At 41.9% G+C, this 18,898-nt stretch overlaps 1 protein-coding gene across 2 annotated transcripts; it reads right to left on the bottom strand.

Annotated features, from left to right (window-relative positions):
• Positions 1-531: 531 nt before the first annotated feature.
• LOC112230901 (torsin-1B) lies at positions 532-17,798 on the bottom strand. Of its 2 annotated transcripts, XM_042311054.1 has the most exons (6): positions 17,496-17,798; positions 7,912-7,961; positions 4,842-5,107; positions 3,001-3,176; positions 1,380-1,507; positions 532-1,017 (listed from the first exon to the last, which is right to left on the bottom strand). In XM_042311054.1, exons 2-6 carry the CDS (start codon positions 7,952-7,954, stop codon positions 773-775), a joined length of 858 nt encoding a protein of 285 aa, XP_042166988.1. In that variant the 5' UTR covers positions 7,955-7,961; positions 17,496-17,798; the 3' UTR covers positions 532-772. The 2 variants fall into 2 exon arrangements, with proteins under 2 accessions (XP_042166988.1, XP_042166987.1); XM_042311053.1 differs by lacking the exon at positions 7,912-7,961.
• Between the last annotated feature and the right edge of the window lie 1,100 nt (positions 17,799-18,898).

Raw genomic sequence — 18,898 nt, 5'->3', positions numbered from 1 at the left:
GGAGGCCTGAGGGGCGGGTCATCATCAGTCACTGACTTCCTCACTCCGACTGGCGGAGATGTTCTCATTAAGAAAGTGCACACAGGGCCTCCCAGGTGGCGCAGTGGTTAAGGTGGCTGTACTGCAGCGTCAGCTGTGCCATCAGAGACTCTGGGTTCGCGCCCAGGCTCTGTTGTAACAGGCCGTGACCGGGAGGTCCGTGGGGCGACGCACAATTGGCCTTGCGTCGTCCAGGTTAGGGAGGGTTTGGCCGGTAGGGATATCCGTGTCTCATCGCGCACCAGCGACTCCTGTGGCGGGCCGGGCGCAGTGAGCGCTAACCAAGGTTGCCAGGTGCACTGTGTTTCTTCCGACACATTGGTGCGGCTGGCTTCCGGGTTGGATGCGCGCTGTGTTAAGAAACAGTGCGGTTTGGTTGGGTTGTATATCGGAGGACGCATGACTTTCAAACTTCGTCTCTCCCGAGCCCGTACGGGAGTTGTAGTGATGAGACAAGTTGGTAGCTACTAAAAACAATTGAATAGCACGAAATTGGGGAGAAAAAGGGGCAACATTTTTTTTTTTTACATTTAAAAAAGAAAGTGCACACAGTAGAGTAGGAGGTAGATAGATACAGTAGCTATTCCCTCGGAGATCGTCTACATTACCGTCAGCAAATGCAGAATGACTGATCAGACCTACAAACCACCTTTCATCCTAAATTACAACTCATTATGATTAGATCAGTCAGTCTGCAGCCGCCGGCAGCAACGTAGTTGGCCTCAAACATGCACTATGTGAAGTAATCTAGCCTTCCGTTGATGGTCTTGCAGCCCTTGACGGAGAAGATCTTCTCGCTCTTTGGGGAATAGACCAAGTCTCTGGCCATCTGGTCGACCACGTCCTGGTTGGGCTCCAGGCCCTTGGCGGACATCTCTGCCATGCCACACAGCAGTATATGTCTGTACTCCAGAGGCAGGAAGGGGACAAAGAAGTCAACTAGGTTCTTGTCTATCAGACTAGAGTGCCACAACCCACCTACACAGAAAGGGAGGGAGGGACACAGTCATGAGATGGGCAAGAAGAAGCTACCACCAATTGCTTACCCAATCCTCTCAGATGTACACAAGTGCCTAGGGGGTAAGGATAGTCATAAAATGGGCAGGGGCAAGAAAGGTAGATGGACAGAATATAGATATCACAAGTAATCTTTGTATTGAAGGTCTAAAAAGACTCCAATAACATCCCCAGTCTTCTAATCCCAGGCGTAGTAACACAAAGGAGAGAATCCTGACCTTAGACAAACATGTGCATGGTTTGTTAAATATTTAAAAAAAGAGTTACCAAAGTGCATAAGTTAGGCTTCAGCCTTAAAGAAGGACAGCAAAGAGGTGGCTTACTGTTCTTGTTGTTGAACACGGACAGGGAGAGAGCTGGTTCTAAGTCATGCAATTTAATCTCCTCTCGGTCTCGACCTGCTTTCCAGAAGTCCAGGGCCACCTGCGTGATTTTCTCCCCTCCAGCATTGCTATGGAGATGAGCAAAACAAACTAGTAGATATTAAAGTTGCACTATGCAGAAATTTCCTGGTTGCTAAAACTCTAATAGTTAGCCTAATTTCAGTTTATGTGACTAAATAAGCTAGTAAAGAATCACTGTACCATCTAAACCACTGTGAAATATATTTTCTACATAATATTTTCTACATTTTCTACAAATATATTTTCTAATAATATTGTTGTTTCAGCTGCTTGAAGCTGGTGTAAAAAAATGAAAATAATCGACACTGTCGTGGCAATTTCCTATATTACCAAATGAGGAGAGTTACAAACCACACACCAGTCAGAGTTATACTTAAACTTCATCTTTAATAATATGAGCTTTACCATAGCCCTGTGACTTTCAACAATTCACTATCTATAATGAATTGTTGAGTCCCAACATAATGGTAACTGAGATCTTTTATAGCAAAGATACACCCCTCTCAACTTACATGACGAACCACAGATCTTAGGAACTCTTCATAAAGGGCATTTTTCTTGAGAAAGGAGTATCCCTTAGCCAGATTGCATTCGCTATAAATTATCACTCAGTTTGGTCTCTAAAATGAGGTTCTAATCTCGTTCCTGGTACTTCATAGTACCAAAACATTACTCATCCAAGGCATAACTCAATTGTCAACTCTATATTCTCCCATCTCAAGTAAGCCCCCTCTTCTCCCCACTCCTGGACAAGCTCACTGAGGGGAGTGACTTGCGTACAGACATTGTGGAGCCAAGAAATAATTGGTTCCCCCTTAATCACGCCATCCCTTCACATGGTTTAACAGAAACATTCACATATGAAAACAATGTTCCATTCTGACCTCTCCCCTCTCTGGGCCCCAGGTGACTGAGCCCTAGCTGAGAAGGGAAAAATGCAACTGCCAACAGTATAGTCCAAAGGGAGACATTCTAATGACAAGTATCTCACATAAGCATATTATATAAATAAAACATCTTATTTATCTATGTTACCCAACTAATTCTGATTCATCCTCCACAACACGAAAACAAAACTTAAGAATGGGAAGCATAGAAATTGAACACATTACTGATCTACTCGTTCTTATACTTGCTTCAAGTAGAATGATAGATCTATTACTCACATTTCTATGTGAGTTTGGTCAGGTCGCCCATAAAAGTTGCGTATTGCCACTCTAAGCTGGGTTCAACGTTCTTTTTCTTCCTCACTGGTCCGGACATGGAGTAGTTTCTAAATGCTTTAGGTTCATGTGTGGTGATTCCATTTGCTAAATAAAAAATCTGAAGTAACTGAACTTTAGTTTTGGGGGGCCGTATCTGATTGACAGCTGACTTTTAGCTAAGTAAAACCATGGTCACTACAACGAGTAATTAAGTTGTGGGAAAGATGATGGATGTCTAATATATTTGACTGGATATCCAAAATGTAAAAAAATACATAAGTATCCAAAAACAACACAGGAATTCTTATCACACACTGCTGGTCTGTCTGGCCTACCTGAGGAAGATGAAGATGGCTTGGCGGTACGTGACCCCATCCAGATTTTCATAGTATTCCAGGTAGGGCTTTATACAGTCGATCAGGCCAGGGTGCATCTTGTCCATCTCGTCAAAGATGAACATGGAACGTGGGCAGTTGGTGACATTGCCTTTTACCCACTGTTGCAGTTCAGACTGGGGATATGGTCACAACAGTAAAACCACAGACTTATCTACAGCAGTGAAGATAACTTACAGGAAAGCCGCAAAATATATTTAGAAAAATTCATATATATATTACCAGTCAAAGGTTTGGACACACCTACTCATTCCACGTTTTTAAATGTTTTACTATTTTCTACATTGTAAAATAATAGTGAAGACATCAAAACTATGAAATAACACATATGGAATCATGTAGTAACCAAAAAAGTGTTAAACAAATCAAAATATATTTGATATTCTTCAAAAGTAGCCTTGACAGCTTTGCACACTGGCATTCTCTCAACCAGCTTCACCTGGAATGTGTTTCCAACAGTCTTGAAGGAGTTCCTACATATGCTGAGCACTTGTTGATTGCTTTATCTTCACTCTGCAGTCCAACTCATCCCAAACCATCTCAATTGGTTTGAGGTCAGGTGATTGTGGAGGCCAGGTCGTCTGATGCAGCATTCCACTCTCCTCTTGGCATTCCACGCATCACTCTCCTTCTTGGTCAAATAGGACTTACACAGCCTGGAGGTGTGTTGGCTAATTGTCCTGTTGAAAAACAAAATGGTAGTCCCACTAAGCACAAACCAGATGGGATGGCATATCGCTGCAGAATGCTGTGGTAGCCATGCTGGTTGTGTGCCTTGAATTCAAAATAAATCACAACAGTGTCACCAGCAAAGCACCCCCAGACCATCACACCTCCTTCTCCATGCTTCACGTTGGGAACTACACATACAGATATCATCTATTCACCTACTCTGCGTCTCACAAAGACATCTCACATTGCTTGTGTTTCTTGGCCCAAGCAAGTCTCTTCTTCTCATTGGTGTCCTTTGGTAGTGGTTTCTTTGCAGCAATTTGATCATGAAGGCCTGACTCACGCAGTCTCCTCTGAACAGTTAATGTTGAGATGTGTCTTTTACTTGAACTCTGTGAAGCATTTATTTGGGCTGCAATTTATGAAGCTGGTAACTCTAATGAACTTATCCTCTGCAGAAGAAGTAACTCTGGGTCTTCCTTTCCTGTGGCGGTCCTCATGAGAGACAGTTTCATCATCGCACTTGGTGTATTTTGCAACTGCACTTCAATAAACTTTAAAAGTTCTGGAAATGTTCCATATTGACTGACCTTCATGTCTTAAAGTAATGACGGACTGTCATTTCTCTTTGCTTATGAGCCGTTCTTTTTAACGAGGTTTATTTTGATTTGTTTAACACCTTTTTGGTTACTTCATGATTCCATATGTTATTTAATAGTTTTGAGGTCTTCACTATTATTCTAAAATGTAGAAAATAGTTTTTTTTATGTGGAATGAGTAGGTGTGTCCAAACTTTTGACTGATACTGTACATTCCCTATCATATAGAACTCTCAAATCCAAGCCAGTTCCACTGCTTTTTTCTTTTTCATTCTTCCCATCTAACCAGGGACTGATTTAGACCTGGGACACCAGTTGGGTGCAATTAATTATCAGGTAGATCAGAAAACCAACAGTACTCCAGACCTTGTAGGGTAAGATTTGAATTCCACTGATATAGAACATGCATAAGAGGGATTTTTATTTTTTTACAGCCTAATTCTCCATTGAGAATTTCCCTGCCACGGTTACTGGGGATTACACTTCAATATAACAAAATAGTTGTTTTACCTTGTAGTCCTCAATCTGACTCAGATGAGGGAAGTGAGCTGTAGAAACAAACTGATGGATGAAACTGCTGGCCATGCCCTCCTTGTAGAGGTTTTCAGCTATCAACTGGCTGATGAAGTTCTTCCCTGTGCCAGTCCAGCCATGTAGAGAGAGCACCAGGGGCTTTTTGGGTTTTTTATTGTTCATGAAACCCGTTACAGCTTTCTGGATGACTCTGGAGGCAACATGTTGACCAAACAATTTCTGATCTAGAGCCACTTCCAAACCTGATGACAGGGCAGAAGTCGATTATTAGTGTCCATGAATGGGACGTGTTACGAATACACCACCATTATTTCTATACTAATTATAGGTGGTTATCTTAATAATGTGATTAGTTACGCATATAGGGCACAGCTATGTAGGCTAGCGGTGCACGAGTTAGCTGTTTGTTCACTCTTACCTGCCAGCCCGCAATTGCTAATAAATCATCCACAACCACCCGACTGTCATGACTTTGCCTCATGGGTGAGGATCAAAGATGGCAGACCCCCCCCTCTCTCCCACCAGAGTGGAAAAAGAGGGGGAGTGGGGCCGGTTGCATGACTTTAATGACCGGTCATAAACTCTCTCCCTCTTGGAGAAGTCAAAAATCGTTTTTCATATAAACTTTGCCAAGTCAGTAACCACGCCCACGTTAGCACAGACATTATGCCAAAATGATGGAACGCCCCTTTTGCCAGAGTGCTTATGAAGTAGTCCCTGGCCTCCCGGGTGGCGCAGTGGTTAAGGGCGCTGTACTGCAGCGCCACCTGTGCCACCAGAGACTCTGGGTTCGTGCCCAGGCTCTGGCGTAACCGGCCGCGACCGGGAGGTCCGTGGGGCGATGCACAATTGGCCTAGCGTCGTGCGGGTTAGGGAGGGCTTGGCCGGTAGGGATATCCTTGTCTCATCGCGCACCAGCGACTCCTGTGGCAGGCCGGGCGCAGTGCGCGCTAACCAAGGTTGCCAGGTGCACAGTGTTTCCTCCGACACATTGGTGCGGCTGGCTTCCGGGTTGGATGCGCGCTGTGTTAAAGAAGCAGTGCGGCTTGGTTGGGTTGTGTATCGGAGGTCGCATGACTTTCAACCTTCGTCTCTCCCGATCCCGTACGGGAGTTGTAGCGATGAGACAAGATAGTAGCTACTACACAATTGGGTACCATGAAATTGGGGAGAAAAAGGGGTAAAATTCAACAAAAAAACAACAAAAAATAATCAAAGAAATTAAGTAGTCCTAAAGAAAGTTACATAAGACTAAGCAGGCGGGCGGTGTAAACCGGACGTCACGTAATGGTTAAAACTAGAAGACCAGTATACGAAGGTGAAGACAAGACTACAAATTCACAGTCTGTAGCTGTACAGTTGAAGTCGGAAGTTTACATACATTTAGGTTGGAGTCATTAAAACAGTTTTTTCAACCACTTAACAAACATCTACTTTGTGCATGACAAGTAATTTTTCCAACAATTGTTTACAGACAGATTATTTCACTGTATCACAATTCCAGGGGGTCAGAGGTTTACATACACTAAGTTGACTGTGCCTTTAAACAGCTTGGAAAATTCCAGAAAATTATGTCATGGCTTTAGAAGCTTCTGATAGGCTAATTGACATCATTGCAGTCATTTGGAGGTGTACCTGTGGATGTATTTCAAGGCCTACCTTCAAACTCGGTGCCTCTTTGCTTGATATCATGGGAAAATCAAAAGAAATGAGCCAAGAGCTCAGAAAAAAAATTGTAGGCCTACTCCACAAGTCTGGTTCATCCTTGGGAGCAATTTCCAAATGCCTGAATGTACCATGTTCATCTATACAAAACAATAGTACGCAAGTATAAACACCATGGGACCACGCAGCAGTCATACTGCTCAGGAAGGAGACGCGTTCTGTCTCCTAGAGATAAACGTACTTTGGTGCGAAAAGTGCAAATCAATTACAGAACAACAGTAAAGGACGTTGTGAAGATGCAGGAGGAAACAGGTACCAAAGTATCTATATCCACAGTAAAAACGTGTCCTATATCAACATAACATGAAAGGCCGCTCAGCAAGGAAGACGCAAATGCTCCAAAACCGCCATAAAAAACCCAGACTACAGTTTGCAACTGCACATGGGGACAAAGATCGTACTTTTTGGAGAAATGTCCTCTGGTCTGATGAAACCAAAATAGAACTGTTTGGCCATAATGGCCATCGTTGTTTGGAGGAAAAAGGGGGATACTTGCAAGCTGAAGACCACCATCCCAACCGTGAAGCACAGAGGTGGGAGCATCATGTTGTGGGGGTGCATTGCTGCAGGAGGGACTGGTGCACTTCACAAAATAGATGGCATCATGAGGGAGGAAATTTATGTGGATATATTGAAGCAACATCTCAAGACATCAGTCATTAAGTTAAAGCTTGGTTGCAAATGGGTCTTCCAAATGGACAATGACCCCAAGCATACTTCCAAAGTTGTGGCACAAAGCCCTGACCTCAATCCTATAGAAAATTTGTGGGCAGAACTGAAAAAGCGTGTGTGAGCAAGGAGGCCTACAAACCAGACTCCGTTACACCAGCTCTGTCAGGAGGAATGGACCAAAATTCACCCAGCTTATTGTGGGAAGCTTGTAGAAGGCTACCTGAAACGTTTGACCCAAGTTCAACAATTTAAAGGCAATGCAAACAAATACTAATTGAGTGTATGTACACTTCTGACCCACTGGGACTGTGATGAAAGAAATAAAAGCTGAAATAAATCACTCTACTATTATTCTGACATTTCACATTCTTAAAATAAAGTGGTGATCCTAACTGACCTAAAACAGGGAATTTTTACTGGGATTAAATGTCAGGAATTGTGAAATTTGTGAAGTTTAAATGTATTTGGCTAAGATGTATGTAAACTTCCGACTTCAACTGTATATGTAAAATAGTGTAGGAAACTCAATCGTAGACGAGAACACCTCGTGGTACACATCTGTAGTATACATTCTAACAAACACATCCAGAACAAAAGCCTACTACAACTACAAATGACATTGCGTACTCTGGTGGACAACCAGACTTACACGACCAGAGTCTTACATCACTTGAAAACCTCCCACTGAACATCCGAGTTCTACAGGGGGATGACAGAGAAAGACATAGGCATAAATATATACATTGCAATTCTTGTCAAATGATTCATGTGCTAAGTATTCATATTCCCATGAGCATAGTTTACAAACGTCCTGATAGTTGAATTCCTTTGTATCTCCCTTTCCCTCTCCTTTGAATCCGCCATATTGTGTAACAAGCAGTCATTTCAGTTTAGTCCACTAGGAACCTATCATTGCATTGTGTTAGTAACCAAATACCCATACTAACATACTGTATACTACAATGAGTATATACACTACATACTATTAGTTCATTTGAGTATACTGCAAACGAACAGTACACTTTCATTTGAGTGTACTAGCTCTTTGCTTGTCTATCGGAAGTTGTGGTTGCTATGCAACCTCTTGCTAGCTAGTTGGCATAAATGACTAGTTAGACATTTTATGACTTCAGGTGTATTCTTCAATTCAATTTGGAGTTCCAGTGTGCCCATGATTTCAGAGGGTTGTCAGCTTGTCCATTTGTAAATTCTGACCGGTTCTCTCTCTCAGAGCGCACACTGGACGTTCACGCTGAAGAGTAGGGTTGATTTGAGCGTTCTGGCCTTGCAACGGCAGTCAAGCACCCAAGCTAATGTTGGCTAGCTTGCTAGCTACTTCCAGACACAAATGAGACCACTCAAACCATTTTACTCGCCCTAGCAGAGCTGGTTAGGCAGTTTTCATGTTATCCATTGGTGACTAACTGTGCTGCTGGAAACAATTTATTGACTCTTTTTTTGCCAACGTTTACTGACACTGGCCTTATTCAACGGGTGTTGAGCGCCCATAAATCAATTATTCTGTGCTCTGGTACCCTCAGACGAGAGTGCTCTGAAATCAGAGTAGATAGCTAGAGCGAAGTCACGAAGGCACCCGAAAGACCATTGAGAAGTCACAACGACTATACCGTTAGGCTAGAATGACGGGACAATCAAGTCGTTGGGTAGTTAGTTAGGGTAGTTGGGTAGTTAGTGTAGTTAGTTGGGTAGTTAGTTAGATAGCCTGTAGTTACAATACTGGCAAGTTTGATGTACAAGTAGCCAACTAATGTTAGGTAGCTAGCTAACATATCGGTACATACTGATGTAATGATATGCTATGTGGTTCGTAAGGACAGCGTAGCTGACAAATTGTCAGCCAACATAACATGTAAGGTAACTTATTTGAAAACTCATTACTTTATTACATTGTTCAACATTTTCTTAACATTTGTCATAATTAGTTAAAGCAATGAATTTGTATCTGCTCTCGTTGAACTTCAGCTGCATATTTTCCGCCATTTTCTAAAAATCTGAAACCGATGTGAAGCCACGCCTATTTCCTGAAGAATTGCATTATGGGCCCTAAAGTACAGAAATAGTGTCCTCTGCGTGTATACTTCATATTTTGGCCAATGTAGTACGACATCCGGGAACTTTTGGCATAGGCGTACAGAGGCCCATTATCAGCAACCATCACTCCTGAGTTCCAATGGCATGTTGTGTTAGCCTTTTAAAATGATAAACTTGGATTAGCTAACACAATGTGCCATTGGAACACAGGAGTGATGGTTGCTGATAATGGGCCTCTGTACGCCTATGTAGATATTCCATGAAAAATCAGCCATTTCCAGCTACAATAGTCATTTACAACAATAACAATGTCTACACTGTATTTCTGATCAATTTGATGTTATTTTAATGGACAAAAAAATTGCTTTTCTTTCAAAAACAAGGACATTTCGAAGTGAACCCAAACTTTTAAACGGTAGTGCAGCTAGCTAGCTACCACAGCCAGCTCATCTCGAGGCTCTAGCTACAGACTGCTGTGTGTATGGAAATGTTTTGTAGCCTTTTTGTCGCGTTTCCAACTAACTTGGCTAGTTTTTGCCAGTTGATGTACCATTAGAGCTAGCCAAAAGTTGGCTAACTTTACCTGGCTAGCTCACAAACTTTAGATATTATTTTTGTCTCAATCAAACTAGACCTGAATAAAACGATGGAACCAGCAGACAAAATGATTTTAGACTGATATTCTATAGTTTATATTAGTCAGTTTAGCAATGTAATGTTATTGATCTGTCAGTTTCCCTAGCTAATTCCCTACTTTTCAAACAGACACGGTAGGAACAGCTATACAGACTACACTGTCATGGTGAACGGTCAGTACTCAACACAATATTGATGATGAATGGATACAGATATCTTTGAATGTACAGTCATGTTCATATAATCTCAGACATACAGTGGGGAGAACAAGTATTTGATACACTGCAGATTTTGCAGGTTTTCCTACTTACAAAGCATGTAGAGGTCTGTAATTTTTTATCTAAGGAGTGGTACACTTCAACTGTGACAGACGGAATCTAAAACAAAAATCCAGAAAATCACATTGTCTGATTTTTAAGTAATGAATTTGCATTTTATTGCATGACATAAGTATTTGAGACATCAGAAAAGCAGAACTTAATATTTGGTACAGAAACCTTTGTTTGCAATTACAGAGATTGTTTCTTGTAGTTCTTGACCAGGTTTGCACACACTGCAGCAGGGATTTTTGACAGACCTTCTCCAGATCCTTCAGGTTTCGGGGCTGCCGCTGGGCAATACGGACTTTCAGCTCACCCCAAAGATTTTCTATTGAGTTCAGGTCTGGAGACTGGCTAGGCCACTCCAGGACCTTGAGATGCTTCTTATGGAGCCACTCCTTAGTTGCCCTGGCTGTGTGTTTCGGGTCATTGTCATGCTCGAAGACACAGCCACGACCCATCTTCAATGCTCTTACTGAGGGACGGATGTTGTTGGCCAAGATCTCGCGATACATGGCCCCATCCATCCTCCCCTCTTTACGGTGCAGTCGTCCTGTCCCCTTTGCAGAAAAGCATCCCCAAAGAATGATGTTTCCACCTCCATGCTTCACGGTTGGGATGGTGTGCTTGGGGTTGTACTCATCCTTCTTCCTTCAAACACAGCGAGTGGAGTTTAGACCAAAAAGCTCTATTTTTGCCTCATCAGACCACATGACCTTCTCCCATTCCATCTGGATGATCCAGAGGAGGTCATTGGAAAACTTCAGACGGGCCTGGACATGCGCTGGCTTGAGCAGGGGGCCTTGCGTGCACTGCAGGATTTTAATCCATGACGGCGTAGTGTGTTACTAATGGTTTTCTTTGAGACTGTGGTCCCAGCTCTCTTCAGGTCATTGACCAGGTCCTGCTGTGTTGTTCTGGGCTTATCCCTCACCTTCCTCATGATCATTGATGCCCCACAGGGTGAGATCTTGCATGGAGCCCCAGACCGAGTGTGATTGACTGTCATCTTGAACTTCTTCAATTTTCTAATAATTGCGCCAACATTTGTTGCCTTCTCACAAAGCTGCTTGCCTATTGTCCTGTAGCGCATCCCAGCCTTGTGCAGGTCTACAATTTTATCACTGATGTCCTTACACAGCTCTCTGGTCTTGGCCATTGTGGAGAGGTTGGAGTCTGTTTGATTGAGTGTGTGGACAGGTGTCTTTTATACAGGTAACAAGTTCAAACAGGTGCAGTTAATACAGATAATGAGTGGAGAACAGGATGGCTTCTTAAAGAAAAACTAACAGGTCTGTGAGAGCTGGAATTCTTACTGGTTGGTAGGTGATCAAATACTTATGTCATGCAATAAAATGCAAATTAATTACTTAAAAATCATACAATGTGATTTTCTGGATTTTTGTTTTAGATTCTGTCTCTCACAGTTGAAGTGTACCTATGATAAAAATGACAGACCTCTACATGCTTTGTAAGTAGGAAAACCTGCAAAATCGGCAATGTATCAAATACTTGTTCTCCCCACTGTAAATTACTGCAGTTTAAAACCATCCACAGAACATCCAATATGCCAATGAAACTGAATATTATCCATCTCTGCTGGATGTGTAAATCACAAAAGGGACATATTTGCATATGTTATGATCTTGTGAAGGCTGGCTGAATTCGGGCAAAGAGTGTATTATTTTATCTCTGTATGTCTACAGATTCTCCCTTCTCCCTGGTTTTGTTTGCTTGGAAATGTTGATACTGGAGACTTATCCGAAGACTGTAACCTAGCATTTATAGTGGCTAAGAAACGCATCACCATTAATTGGAAGGTTGGTTATCCTACCACAATGTGACAATGGATGGCAAAAATGCCAAGATGTATCACTAGATTTGATTTATTACAAGATTAAGGGTCTACTGTGCAACATTCATAATGTCTAGGTGTCTTATATGGAATAGCCTACTGTATGACAAATGGCTCAATTTAATTTACTTTAGTCGAGCAGTCACAAATAGATACAGTGGGGCAAAAAAGTATTTAGTCAGCCACCAGTTGTGCAAGTTCTCCCACTTAAAAATATGAGAGGCCTGTAATTTTCATCATAGGTACACTTCAAATATGACAGACAAAATGAGAGAAAAAAAATCCAGAAAATCACATTGTAGGATTTTTAATGAATTTATTTGCAAATTATGGTGGAAAATAAGTATTTGGTCAATAACAAAAGTTTCTCAATACTTTGTTATATACCCTTTGTTGGCAATGACAGAGGTCAAACGTTTTCTGTAAGTCTTCACAAGGTTTTCACACACTGTTGCTGGTATTTTGGCCCATTCCTCCATGCAGATCTCTTCTAGAGCAGTGATGTTTTGGGGCTGTTGCTGGGCAACACGGACTTTCAACTCCCTCCAAAGATTTTCTATGGGGGTTGAGATCTGGAGACTGGCAAGGCCACTCCAGGACCTTGAAATGCTTGTTACGAAGCCACTCCTTCGTTGCCCGGGCGGTGTGGGATCATTGTCATGCTGAAAGACCCAGCCACGTTTCATCTTCAATGCCCTTGCTGATGGAGGAGGTTTTCACTCAAAATCTCACGATACATGGCCCCATTCATTCTTTCCTTTACACGGATCAGTCCTCCTGGTCCCTTTGCAGAAAAACAGCCCCAAAGCATGATGTTTCCACCTCCATGCTTCACAGTAGGTATGGTGTTCTTTGGATGCAACTCAACATTCTTTGTCCTCTAAACACGACAAGTTGAGTTTTTACCAAAAAGTTATATTTTGGTTTCATCTGACCATATGACATTCTCCTAATCTTCTTCTGGATCATCCAAATGCTCTCTAGCAAACTTCAGACGGGCCTGGACATGTACTGGCTTAAGCAGGGGGACACGTCTGGCACTGCAGGATTTGAGTCCCTGGCGGCGTAGTGTGTTACTGAGGGTAGGCTTTGTTACTTTGGTCCCAGCTCTCTGCAGGTCATTCACTAGGTCCCCCCATGTGGTTCTGGGATTTTTGCTCACCGTTCTTATGATCATTTTGAGTGGAGCCCCAGATGGAGGGAGATTATCAGTGGTCAAGTATGTCTTCCATTTCCTAATAATTGCTCCCACAGTTGATTTCTTCAAACCAAGCTGCTTACCTATTGCAGATTCAGTCTTCCCAGCCTGGTGCAGGTCTACAATTTTGTTTCTGGTGTCCTTTGACAGCTCTTTGGTCTTGGCCATAGTGGAGTTTGGAGTGTGACTGTTTGAGGTTGTGGACAGGTGTATTTTATACTGATAACAAGTTCAAACAGGTGCCATTAATACAGGTAACGAGTGGAGGACAGAGGAGCCTCTTAAAGAAGAAGTTACAGGTCTGTGCGAGCCAGAAATCTTGCTTGTTTGTAGGTGACCAAATACTTATTTTCCACCATAATTTGCAAATAAATTCATAAAAAATCCTACAATGTGATTTTCTTTTTTTTCTCATTTTATCTGTCATAGTTGAAGTGTACATATGATGAAAATTACAGGCCTCTCTCATCTTTTTTAGTGGGAGAACATGCACAATTGGTGGCTGACTAAATAATTTTTTGCCCCACAATTTTTTTTTCATGGCCCAAGAGACACCTGTGTGATTTGCGAATGTCTCAGTGGACTAATCCATTGACAAGGATGCGAGGATACCATGGTTCAAGAATATGGGGATTGTGGCACAGATGCACAAGTCTCTCTCCAGAATGCACTCTTCCTCCATTTTGTGGGCATTCATTTTTTCATAACTTCATTGTGTGCAATATTTGCTGTGTATAAATTCCCCCTTACATAAACTCAGCAAAAAAAGAAACGTCCTCTCACTGTCAACTGTGTTTATTTTCAGCAAATTTAACACGTGTAAATATTTGCATGAACATAACAAGATTCAACAACAGACAAACTGAACAAGTTCCACAGACATGTGACCAACATAAATTGAATAATGTTTCCCTGAACATCTCCTCCTCATGGACTGCAACAGATTTGCCAGTTCTTGCTGTGAGATGTTACCCCACTCTTCCACAAAGGCACCTGCAAGTTCCCGGACATTTCTGGGGGGAATGGCCCTAGCCCTCACCCTCCGATCCAAGAGTTCCCAGGCGTGCTCAATAGGATTAAGATCCGGGCTCTTCACTGGCCGTGTCAGAACACGGACATTCCTGTCTTGCAGGAAGTCACGCGCAGAACGAGAAGTGTTGTCATGCTGGGGTGGCAATGTCATGCTGGAGGGTCATGTCAGGATGAGCCTGCAGGAAGGGTACCACATGTGGGAGGACGATGTCTTCCCTGTAACGCACAACGTTGAGATTGCCTGCAATGACAACAAGCTCGGTCCAATGATGCTATGACACACCCTCCACCTCCAAAATGATCCCACTCCAGAGTACAGGCCTCAGTGTAACACTCATTCCTTGGACAATAAACGCAAATCCGACCATCACCCCTGTTGAGAAAAAAACACGACTCGTCAAAGAGCACTTTTTGCCAGTCCTGTCTGGTCCAGCGATGGTATGTTTCTTGTGCCCATAGGCGACATTGTTGCCGGTGATGTCTGGTGAGGACCTGCCTTACAACAGGCCTACAAGCCCTCAGTCCAGCCTCTCTCAGCCTATCGCGGACAGTCTGAGCACTGATGGAGGGATTGTGCGTTCCTGGTGCAACTCGGGCAGTTGTTGCCATCCTGTACCTGTCCCGCAGGTGTGATGTTCGGATGTACTGATCTGGTGCAGGTGTTGTTACAAGTGGTCTGCCACTGCGAGGACGATCAGCTGTCAAAACCTGTCTTCCTGTAGCGCTGTCTTAGGCGTCTCACAGTACGTAAATTGCAATTTATTGCCCTTGCCACATCTGCAGTCCTCATGCCTCCTTGCAGCATGCCTAAGGCACGTTCACGCAGATGAACAGGGACCCTGGCATCTTTCTTTTGGTGTTTTTCAGAGTCAGTAGAAAGGCCTCTTTAGTGTCCTAAGTTTTCATAACTTTGACCTTAATTGCCTACCGTCTGTAAGCTGTTAGGGTCTTAACAACCGTTCCACTGGTGCATGTTCATTAATTGTTTATGGTTCATTGACCAAGCATGGGAAACAATGTTTAAACCCTTTACAATGAAGATCTGTGAAGTTATTTGAATTTTTACGAATTATCTTTGAAATACAGGGTCCTGAAAAAGGGACATTTCTTTTCTTGCTGAGTTTACATTACCAGTAGTAGCCAGCATTTAACGTTAATTCCCATCAACTCTAATCTGCAATGTTTGTTTGTTTATGGTCATTTCTGTTAATGCATTCAATATATTTGTATTAGTAATTTACCATTAGTTCTCATTGTCGGAGTGGACATGTGTTTTGCAGAACTCACAACCTATGTTACACTTGTGAGAAGTTTGTTTTATTTCATTACACTTACGAGTTGTCAATTTATTAATTGTCTTTTGTTTGAAACGCTCCTGTCAATGTTGAGTAAGGACAAGCACCTAATTACACATATAGAAGTAGGACTAGTCTACCTGGCCTGCATCCAAATCTAGGGCTAATAATGTGCCCATTTGGGGATGTCTGATAGTATTTCTGATGTCTTAATTCAGCCCCACTAATGAGTTGGAGCTTCTCAAAGTAATTTTTCTTCACCTCAAAACAGCAAGTAAACAAAGTCTGTTTTTACAATCAATTGTGAATGACAATAGGTTCTCAAAGTATTTGAACAATATTTTCAGCTCTCCCTTTTGATAACCAAAGCGAAAAATGTAATGTTCTGATCCAGTGGAATGTCATAAAATACCTGATTACTTCTTATCCCTTGCACAGAAAGCCTACAGCTATGTCTGTCTCGAGATCACTGGCACTGGAAACTGAGGGCCTAGACTATTTTATACAATGTCTCAAGTTTGCGAGTGTAACAGTATAGACCAGGGACGCTCTGCACACGTCAACAGTCACCCTCGAAGCATCGTTACCCATCGCTCCACAAAAGCCACGGCCCTTGCAGAGCAAGGGGAACCACTACTACAAGGTCTCAGAGCACGTGACGTCACCGATTGAAACGCCACTAGCGCTAACCAGCTAGCCATTTCACATCGGCTACACTAGCACGAGTTTTGGGGCGACACAGTTGACACAACGTTTCAAAATCGTTGCAGACAAGCCATGCGTAGCCAATGTAATTTATAGGATATTTATTTTTATTTTCTACCTGCCGGCTGTAATGTTTGTTTGTGTTGGCTTTATGTAGGTTATTATTACATAGTTGGCAAATGGCAATAAAAGTAACTTTTAGATTTGTATCATTTTCATTTAGATAGAATGTAAATTGACAACAGACAATGATTTTGAGATACAAAGACGATCATAAATTACATGAACCTGTTCCACAAAATTGCAAATGAAAATCATAATTGGTAGAAATGGTAAGATAAATTGGCACTCCAAATGGAGAAGGTTGCCGACCGCTGGTGTAGTCTATTACCGGCAACTTCAGGAGCATAACAGCTGAATCTGTGAAAGTCAGCAGGAGAAGGCGGGTCAGGAACAGTTTTTTTTTCTTCTGGTTAAGCTATCTTGGTCTCCGGCTCCATTTGAGTCATTTGTGTGTCTTCTTTTGTTTAATCAAACAGTGCTAAAAGCAGCTGACTAGTTCAGTACTTACAGATGATTTTATTAAAACACATAGGGTGTGTCTATATATGGAAAAATAAACGTTTAAAAAATGGATTAATAGATTGCTCAAAAGAAAATACTACTCTTGGTTTATCGGGACCGGTCCTAGTAGAAATGCAGTAAATGAGCTATAGATGCCCAAAACCATTCAGAGGGAGGACCCCCTCTATGGTTATGTCCCCCCCCCCCCACACTTCTAAAACCAAAGTTGCACCTGATGTAAAAACTATAAGAGGCACTGATTCAGTTGTTCCTAACTCACTTCACTTATAACTTATATGCAGCCCACAGATATAAACTGCACAAGACTGAAACATTTATGGATTTAAGGTATCGTTTTCTCAAGCCGCCCGCCTACCACGCGAACTTCCTCCACACAATATGTAACGATCCTAAAGTCAACCCTGGTTTTCTAAAGTAGACCAACGGTATATTGGTGGAGATCGATAAGCAATTGCAAGATTAAAACGCAAAAGGACTGACTGTGTCTACACGATCAAACAGCCTAAGTAAACCACGTTAACACATCAACCATTTAATATTTAGTTGTGCACATACCTGTTGAATTAAAAGTAATCCATTTTGAATCGCAACTTTCACCATATACATAATTGTACATTTTCCGCCCCACTGCTGTAAATCCCAAACCGACAAATGTGGTTGAGATTGGTTCGAACGCGTTCACAAAAACATTCGATATCAAGACATAAAATACGAAAAAGGTTTTGTATGTTGCTCTCATTTTCACTTCAAATAAACACGTAGTTAGCTACCAATTTTGTCATTTAGGAGTGCAAAGACGTTAGAAAGAATGCAAAACAGATATTTCCTCCTACGTATTCATTATGCGACACCAACACAGCAAAAATGTATCTGTAGCAAAATTGTCGTCACCAGGTATAATCCGCGTTTACATACTAGTCATGGATCAAATCATTCTGCTGGTGTTTTGACATTTATTCACAAGTTTAAAGGTGACATTCTAGAATCCACATCTTCACAAGAGGGCAGATGGGTCATAGTAATTGTTAAACTTGACAATGCTATTTTCATCATCTGTAATGTATACGGACATAACTCACATGCTCCTAATAAGACCCTTTTTACCCAATTTACCAGGAAAGTACAGGATTTAAACAACAAATACTCTGAGGCTTTTCTAATTATTTCAGGGGATTTTAATGAAACACCTGATGCATCTGCTGATTGTTTTCCTCCTAGAACGAGTCAAAACTTTCAAAATAGTAACATTATCATTACATTATGCAAGGATCTCTGTGTTGAGGATGCCTGGCGTTATTTCAATCCGGATGCTAAGGGTTATACCTGGACCAACAAAACTACAGTGGCTTGCGAAAGTATTCGGCCCCCTTGAACTTTGCGACCCTTTGCCACATTTCAGGCTTCAAACATAAAGATATAAAACTGTATTTTTTTGTGAAGAATCAACAACAAGTGGGACACAATCATGAAGTGGAACGACATTTATTGGATATTTCAAACTTTTTTAACAAATCAAAAACTGAAAAATTGGGCGTGCAAAATTATTCGGTCTTACATTTTTACTGAAATGTCATTATATTTCTGAAAAATTACCTGCTAAATTGGCTAGGTTTCACCAACAAGCTTTACTGGCCTGGAAAATATGTTTCCTGCACAATTGTTCCCCTCATAAAGCTCTTTTGTGGAATAATTCAGACATAACTGTAAGGAATAAGTCATTGTTCTACCCCAGCTGGCATGAGAGGAATATTGACTTTGTCCTTGATATTTTCGACAACAAGGGTAATATTCTCACATATGAACAATTTATAACATTGAAAGAGTTTCCAATACTTTTCAGAGAGTTTATTTCTGTGATCAAAGCCGTTCCCAGTGGTCTAACTACACTTATGAAAAGTCATCTTAATTTTGGGAATGATCACAAAGTTTATCCAGAACTCAGATTGGAAGGCGTGGGC

Source organism: Oncorhynchus tshawytscha, linkage group LG33 (genome assembly GCF_018296145.1).
Source record: "Oncorhynchus tshawytscha isolate Ot180627B linkage group LG33, Otsh_v2.0, whole genome shotgun sequence".
Lineage (NCBI taxonomy): Eukaryota > Metazoa > Chordata > Actinopteri > Salmoniformes > Salmonidae > Oncorhynchus > Oncorhynchus tshawytscha.
The sequence above is the reverse complement of the archived record's forward strand: the minus strand, read 5'-3'. Positions and strand labels throughout refer to the sequence as shown.

Bases quoted from the DNA above. Each gene is read 5' to 3' on its own strand.
- LOC112230901 (XM_042311053.1), bottom strand. From the start codon at position 17,679: ATGAGAGCAACATACAAAACCTTTTTCGTATTTTATGTCTTGATATCG. The intron at 5,108-17,495 runs GTATGTGCACAA...CCCTGTCATCAG, and splicing joins GATTACTTTTAATTCAACAG to GTTTGGAAGTGGCTCTAGAT. The intron at 3,177-4,841 runs GTAAAACAACTA...CCATATCCCCAG, and splicing joins GTCAGATTGAGGACTACAAG to TCTGAACTGCAACAGTGGGT.